Source organism: Haplochromis burtoni, unplaced genomic scaffold (genome assembly GCF_018398535.1).
Source record: "Haplochromis burtoni strain Fernald_Lab_line unplaced genomic scaffold, NCSU_Asbu1 Contig_541, whole genome shotgun sequence".
Lineage (NCBI taxonomy): Eukaryota > Metazoa > Chordata > Actinopteri > Cichliformes > Cichlidae > Haplochromis > Haplochromis burtoni.
Genome location: NW_024582902.1, coordinates 27,329 through 35,542, shown reverse-complemented (window position 1 = coordinate 35,542; position 8,214 = coordinate 27,329). Strand labels below are relative to the sequence as shown.

Below are 8,214 nucleotides of genomic sequence, written 5' to 3'. Positions count from 1 at the left end.
GACATCCCAGTGTATTTCAGACCCAGCAACACACTCAGACAGAAACTGGTTCACCCGAAAGACAAAACGCCAAAACACAAACTTAACAACGTGGTGTATGCTGTACAGTGCAGCGAGGAATGCCCAGACCTCTACATTGGAGAGACCAAACAGCCACTTCACAAGCGCATGGCACAACACAGAAGAGCCACCTCCACAGGACAAGACTCAGCAGTCCATCTGCATCTTAAGGATAAAGGACACTCTTTCGAGGATGCCAATGTTCACATTTTGGACAGAGAGGACAGATGGTTTGAAAGAGGAGTGAAAGAAGCCATCTATGTCCACTGTGAGCGACCATCTTTGAACAGAGGCGGGGGTTTACGACACCAACTCTCTGCCATCTATAATCCAGTTTTGAGATCCCTTCCCAGACGCCTTAACGCCCACTCACATCCTGGGCCATCTGACCTCAGGAATTCGCATGACAAGGTGAGGCCAGGTTTCACAATGAACCCACCTGAAACTCTGGCTGATTGGGGCCCGCACCCAATTTCACACCTTGGCTCAGGTGATTAGAGGATCATCAGGGGGTCCTTTTGTCCCTCTGTGGGGGGTCACTCCCACTAGGTTTATATCTGGGACTCTCCACCATTTGACCTTAGAACTGAAGAAGCTTCTCGGATGAGAGGTGAAACGTCTTCAAGCAACTTAAAGAAGTCCAGACGCTTTTCTTTGCAAGCTCCTTTGACTACGATGACCTGGATGACTGAGAACCTTCACAGACATATAATCAAGGTTAAGAATATAACCTGTGCACGTTTTTACTAACTGCTGACTGGTAAACCAAAACTTTTCATAATAAAGTCAAATCTAAAGTTTGCACTCAGTGCTCCGTCTGAACTTTGTTGTCCAACCGAACACTCAAATATTTATAGGATTACACACTTTCAATACAATCTCCCAGTTTATAAAAAACAATCTGTGAGTGATTTCTGGAAAACAGGATGAATTTGGTTTTATTAGCATTAATAACTAACTTTAAGCTGCACAATAAAGTCTGCAGCCACTGCAATGCAGTTTAAAGCACCTCAACAGGATGATTCAGAGTCGAGTGAGTCGGCCTACGGTACAGCGTCATCTGCAGAAAGGTGCAGATTTATTATTAATACAAATATCAAATAAATCAGCGGCGTTGTTGGGCTCAGCCTGCCCTTGGTAGGGTCTCCCAAGGACAACTGGGCCTGGTTTAAGGCCAGAACGAGTGTGAATAACACGACCTCTGAAAAAGCACTTTGGTGGTACCAAAGACACGGCTCAGCCTGTCCTTCGCAAAGTCGATCAGACAGCCAGAGGCTTACAGACATCGTTCAGAATCTAATGATCAATAAAATTATGTACAGTCGTGTCCTTTGTTACTAGCTCGTATCTTTGTTCCTCCTCTCAGGGACTTCCTCCCTCGTGGATCCGGCATCGTCACTCGGCGTCCCCTCGTGCTGCAGCTCATCAACTGTCCCACAGGTGAGACTCACAGTGCAGAGACACGTGGTTCGTCCGTGTGGTGTCTGATCTGATCGTGTGATGTATATTGATCAGAGTATGCCGAGTTCCTGCACTGCAAAGGGAAGAAGTTCACGGACTTTGATGAAGTTCGTCAGGAGATTGAAGCTGAAACGGATCGAGTGACGGGGCAGAACAAAGGCATCAGTCCGGTCCCCATCAACCTCAGAGTCTACTCCCCCAATGGTAACACACACACACACACACACACACATACACACATACACACCTGTCCTGGTCCTGACTCTGCTGTCTGTCCTCAGTCCTGAACCTGACTCTGGTGGATCTTCCTGGGATGACGAAGGTCGCAGTGGGCGACCAGCCACCCGACATCGAGCACCAGATCAGAGACATGATCATGCAGTTCGTTACTAAGGAAAACTGCCTCCTATTGGCTGTTTCCCCAGCCAACTCTGACCTTGCTAACTCTGACGCCCTGAAGATCGCTAAGGAGGTTGACCCACAAGGTAAGGCTCCTGACAGCTCCACCTGCATCTTTCACCTGTACTGTTCTTTCCTGGTCTAAATAAAGTGTTTCGGTAATGTTGCGCAGGTCTGAGGACCATCGGGGTCATCACCAAACTGGATCTGATGGATGAAGGGACCGACGCCAGAGACATCCTGGAGAACAAACTGCTGCCGCTACGAAGAGGTACAGATGCATGACATTACACCAAACCCTCTCACTGGTTGGTGGTCAGCTGTCTGCTCAGTCAGATTTGAAGTCACCTCAAACAGTTTCATTTCAAATTTCACTCAATGTGGAGGTGAAGAGACAGAACAGGCTACAGCTGAGCAGACAGAGACAATACGAGACTTTCACTGTGTCAGGTTACATCGGGGTCGTGAATCGCAGTCAGAAAGACATCGATGGGAAGAAAGACATCACCGCAGCCCTGCAGGCCGAGAGGAAGTTCTTCCTATCTCACCCAGCTTACCGTCACCTGGCGGACCGCATGGGCACCGCCTACCTGCAGAAGATTCTCAACCAGGTAAATGCACAAGATCTCTCCCAAGTCTTCTGACTGCAAGGATTTCAAATCTGTCTTTCCACAGGGCTGGGCAGTGAGTTCTGTTAGCTTAGCACAAACACTGGCACAGCTAAAGGTCCTCACTGTATAAATACTCTTTGAATTTCCCCAGAACATTTCCAAAACACTGTCTGATTTTTGAGGAAGTTATGAGGAGCAGGATCCTGGATTTAACAGGGAGCCAATGAAGGGACGGCGATACAGGAGAAATCTGCTCCCTGTCCCTGTCAGGACTCTTGCTGCAGCATTTTGGATTAACTGCAAATGGAAGAAAGCAGTCTTACATATTTGTTTAATATGTGCGTTGAAGGACATGTCCTGGTCAAAAATGACTCCAAGGTTCCTCACAGCGTTACTGGAGGCCAAGGTAATGCCATCCAGAGTAAGAATCTGGTTAGATACCATATTTCTAAGCTTTTCAGGGCCGAGTACAATAACCTCAGTTTGATCTGAATTAAGAAGCAGAAAGTTAGCGGCCATCCAGGTCTTTATGTCTTTAAGACATTCCTGCAGTTTAACTCATTGGTGTGTGTTATCTGGCTTCATGGACAGATAGAGCTGGGTGTCATCAGCATAGCAGTGTAAATGTATGCTATGTCTTCTAATGATGCTGCCTAAGGGAAGCATGTATAATGTAAACAGAATTGGTCCTAGCACTGAACCCTGTGGAACTCCATAATTAACCTCAGTGTGTGAAGAGGACTCTCCATTTACATGAACAAACTGGAGTCTATTAGATAGATATGATACAAACCCCTGCCTTTAATTCCACCTATGTTCTGATGTTAGTGATAAATAACAGAGCACCTCTCTGCTACCTCCAGCAACTGACCAATCACATCCGGGACACGTTGCCGGCGTTGCGCAGTAAACTGCAGAGTCAGCTGCTTTCCATCGAGAAGGAGGTGGAGGAGTACAAGAACTTCAGACCGGATGACCCGAGCCGCAAGACCAAGGCTTTGCTGCAGTAAGGACCAGCACAGATATTCACCTACGGCTCTCTTTAACACGCAGTTACAACGATTCAACGTGTCAAGATTCAACATGCATCATGCCAAGCTATGCGTTTTCTCTACACTGGTAGAGTGTAGAGAAAACGCATAGCTTGGCATGAATGATTTCACAGCATAGCTTGGCATGAATGATTTCACAGCATATGTTTAAGGACTAATGAACACATCTGAGTTTACTTTGGACACACAGGGTCTACAGTATGCTTACAGACTCAAGTATACACATACACACTGATATTTGGTTATCTCTTAGCAAGTTGCTCATCAAGCAGACACTTTTGGTATCAACAGGCTTCCAGATGATATTTGACATCTCTTCTTGGTAGAGTTCATTTAAACTTGGTTCCTTTACACAGCCGGCTTTTAAGGTCTCCCATTTTCAACAGGGTTGAAGTCAGTTAATGTTAGCCCGCTTTATCCATTCCAGATCTAGTGTTAATGTGTGTTTGTCCCCAACTGTGTCCACGTTTCAACCCTGTAGTTACTGATTGAAGGTTACTCCATTACTTGAACAAATTTGTGTAATGTACCACTGGCACCAAACAGCACGATGCTGCCTCCACTATGCGTGCTCGCTGCTGCAGTGCTCCTGCGTTTGAAAGCCTCAGCTTTACCTCTTGGACCGATTTTAGACCCCGAGTGACCCCGAGTGCATCAAACACATCCTTTTTATCACTAACGAGACGTTAACAAGCCTCGTCATGTAAAAAGATATCGCAGAACATCTGAGGAGCTTGGAAAGAAATTTTCTTCCAAGAAGCTTCTCCAGTTCCAGACCAAAGGGTGGAGAGTCCCAGATTTTAGCCCTATGGGAGTGTCCCTTAATGAGATCGTTGACAAAATATTGACCGTGGTGCCTCATCACATGAGGCAAGGTGTGAAAACAGGTGTGGGTCATTATCAGCAGAGGCTCCAGGTGAACCCACTGTGAAACCTAGCCCCACCCTATCATGTGACTCACTGAGGTCAGATGACCCAGGATGTGAGTGGGTGTGTGAAGGATCTCAAAACTGGATTATAGATGGCAGTTGGTGTTGTAAGCCCCGCCCTCTGTTCCAGGATGGTCGTTCACAGTGGAGTAAATCTGTGTCCACTGTGAACGACCATCTTTGAACATGCGATGAGGCACATGATCAATAGTGGGTCAACGACCTTCTTGGGTCCCATTAGGACTTGAATCTGGGACTCACCATCATTAGATTTATGAGACACTATATATGTAGAAGTCGTGCTCTGCAGTGAGTCCACCCTGGAAAAGGAAGAGTTCGAAGAACTCGTTAGAAACGCCCAAAACGACATTCCTGCCTGTGACGAGCGGAAATCTCTGACCACAGTTCTATGAAGGGAGCTGAAGGAGGGGCTGTGTTGGTAAGCTAGAGAGGACCAAGGGTCGAGGTGACAGTAGAGTCACGAGTAGGGATGGGTACCGGTGTCCGGTGCCATGATGGCACTGGTTCTGACATAAACTAGTAACCAGACCGAAAAGCAGCGCACATTTCGGTGCTTTATTTCGGTGCTTTTTTTTCCTGAGCTGTGATACACTTTAGATTCTAGCCAATCATTTTACGTTTCCGAGGATAGTAGGCGGGTCCAGGTACGTACGTTCTGTTAGAGCAGAGCTACAGATTAAAAATGTCCAAGGCGAAGCGGTCAAAAGTCTGGCTGTACTTCACAGCAAAATATGCAAACTCAGCAGCCGAACAAGTGCTTTAAGCTGATACTGTGATACTGTCAAAGGAGGTAACACCAAGAATCCGATTAAACAGCTGGCGACGCATAGCGTTTTTTTTAAAAGCCGAGAAATGCGCCGTATTTGATAGCTTGCTGCGAGACCTCACACCGTGCACGTCGGGTGGGTTGCCAGTTATCGGACCCGGAGCAACATCCCCCAAAAACCCGAAGAATAGAGTCCTGGCCCCTAGCCCTGCCAGTGTAGCAGAAATGATGAGGATGATGATGCAGCAGCAGCCGTTCTTCTCTGCGTGAGTAGCTTAATGTTGTTCGTGTGTAATTTACGTTGAGTAGGCTAACCACGTTATTACATTAATGCATGTAAGGTGAACTAGCAAACATCATCATAGCTACATGCGGCTGTCTTCTTGTTTGATGGCAGATACTCCCTTCACCCTGGCCAAAAAGGCTAAAATGACCAAAGAAAAAGTGGAAAACAGTTAAACATGAGAGGGTTTAAGTTTGTGTTTTTTCCATTGTTTAAGCACTGCTTCCAGCCAAGAGTGATGCCATATATGCCCCATAGCTGCAGAAAAGGCTAACATTGTTATCTTTTTACAAAAAACCAGCTGAATATAAGAGGTTTTTGGACCAATTTTGTGTTCTCCATTCTTTAAGCACCGGTTCGAGCACCGTTTAAGCACCGGCACCGTTTCAAAAGTACCGATTTGGCACCGGTATCGGATAAAACCTAAACGATACCCATCCCTAGTCACGAGTGTGATTTCAGGTGAAGGGAGCACGACTAGATGAGCCTACAGGTGTGAGATCTAAGTGTCAGATGTCGGTTGGGTATAACCAGCGCTGTACGTTCACGGCAGGATGGTGCAGCAGTTCGCAGTGGACTTTGAGAAGCGCATCGAAGGGTCCGGGGATCAGGTGGACACCTACGAGCTGTCGGGAGGGGCGAAGATCAACCGCATCTTCCACGAACGCTTCCCCTTTGAACTGGTCAAGGTAACCGTTCCGCTCAGGTGACATCATCGCACCATGTGCGACATCATGCCGGTTCAGTGTGCAGCAGGACTTCCTGTGGCAGGCGAGTGATGTCATAAATGTGTTTGTGCAGCTGGAGAGTGATGAGAAGACTCTTCGTAAGGAGATCAGCTACGCCATCAAGAACATCCACGGGATAAGGTGGGTTTGTTTCTAAAGTCCTGCCTGATTGTAATATCAAACCTCAGTAAAAAATCCCTGTTTATTCTGTCTGCAGTACCTCCACTGTACAGCAGGGGGTGCAGTGCGCATGCTACCTGTTCATTTATTTGGGTTTGAACATTTTCTCTCGGCACGTTCTTCCTGTTTATGGATCCAGATGTATTCATGGATTATTAGCTTGTCATCTTTGAGGGCGCTACCACTCAAAGATGTCTTCATCCGCTGAATAATCGACATTAGAGTACGAGTTTCATCCATAAACATCTGCCAATGTTATCCTGGGAACGTGTGTGTGTGTGTGTGTGTGTGCGTGTGTGCGTGTGTGTGTGTGTGTGAGACGCTGTTACAGAGAAACAGTTACACTAACTGCTCAGACAGCAGACGTGCGTCCCTGCAGCTTACTGTAACAAGTGCTGCATAGCTTTGATCTTTTTTCTATTCAGTTCAATTTAATTTACACAGCGCCAAATCACAACAACAGTCGCCTCAAGGTGCTTTATATTGTACAGTATATCCTATAATAATAGATACAGAGAAAAACCCAACAATCATATGACCCCCTACGAGCAAGCACTTTGGTGACAGTGGGAAGGAAAAACTCCCTTTGAACAGGAAGAACCAGGCTCAGGGAGGGGCGGGGCCATCTGCTGTGATTGGTTGGGGTGAGAGAAGGAAGACAGGATAAAGACATGCTGTGGAAGAGAGACAGAGGTTAATGAGTGTGTGTCGCTGCACTCGCAGAATTCTAATCCTTTAATTGTCCTACAAAGGGGGAACTTTGGTTGTATCAGCAGCAAAAACACACAAACAGACTAGAGACAGAAACACAATTTTTACATATTTACATCTTGGACAATAGCAAAGCAGAGTACTGTACAGTTATTAAAATTAGAGTACAGATAAGTGGCAAACCTAGGTTGTAGTGTGAAATGGAAAACTGAATACAGGGGTGAGTGTGAATGCGCTCACCTGTGCGCTCACCTGTGCGCTCACCTGTGCTCAGGACGGGTCTGTTCACCCCTGACATGGCATTCGAGACGATCGTGAAGCGTCTGATCGCTCAGCTCAAAGAGCCGTGTCAGAAATGTGTCGACATGGTGATCAGCGAGCTCGTCAACACCGTCAGGCAGTGCACGCAGAAGGTACTACACATACTACGAGTACTATCATCGCACAGTACTAAGCGCTAATACACAGTACTGACTACAGTGACCTTTGACCTCCTCCTGCCTGCAGCTGGCTCAGTATCCGATGCTCAGAGAGGAGATGGAGAGGATCGTCACTCAGCACATCAGAGACCGAGAGAGCCGCTCCAAAGAGCAGGTTGGTCACATGACACCGTCGCCATCTTGGTATGATCCTGACCATCGCAGTTCAGGCACTGGAGAGTCGTGGCCTATTCCAGCTGTCATTGGGTGAGAGGCGGGGCTCACCTTAGCAGGTGGGCAGGCTGTGACAGGGCCGTCCTCTTCACCGCCACCAAGTCATAGAAGATTTGCGGGATACGTGCACATCACCTGTGTCACATGCCGCTGATGGCTGTCCGTCTCCCTCCTCAGGTGATGCTGCTGATCGACATCGAGTTGGCCTACGTGAACACAAACCACGAGGACTTCATCGGCTTCGCAAAGTAAGACCCTTAAACCGACTTCCTGTCAGGCTCACCTGTATCCCTGACACACAGGTACAGGGGTGTCAGCTGTCTGATACACCACCTGAGCTGTGTGAACACTCACCTGGGG

The 8,214-nt window shown here is 47.3% G+C and overlaps 1 protein-coding gene across 1 annotated transcript in view; it reads left to right on the top strand.

Moving 5' to 3' along the window:
• Positions 1 to 1,426: 1,426 nt before the first annotated feature.
• The window catches only part of LOC102294245 (dynamin-1), a gene marked incomplete at its 5' end in the record, with an annotated part of 15,865 nt that continues 9,077 nt past the window's right edge, over positions 1,427 to 8,214 (top strand). Inside the window, 11 exon segments of the mRNA XM_005947781.2 lie at positions 1,427 to 1,500; positions 1,576 to 1,725; positions 1,803 to 2,006; positions 2,093 to 2,191; positions 2,371 to 2,531; positions 3,395 to 3,537; positions 6,136 to 6,271; positions 6,384 to 6,451; positions 7,476 to 7,614; positions 7,709 to 7,795; positions 8,032 to 8,102. Of these exon segments, the coding sequence (XP_005947843.2) occupies positions 1,427 to 1,500; positions 1,576 to 1,725; positions 1,803 to 2,006; positions 2,093 to 2,191; positions 2,371 to 2,531; positions 3,395 to 3,537; positions 6,136 to 6,271; positions 6,384 to 6,451; positions 7,476 to 7,614; positions 7,709 to 7,795; positions 8,032 to 8,102 (1,332 nt within the window).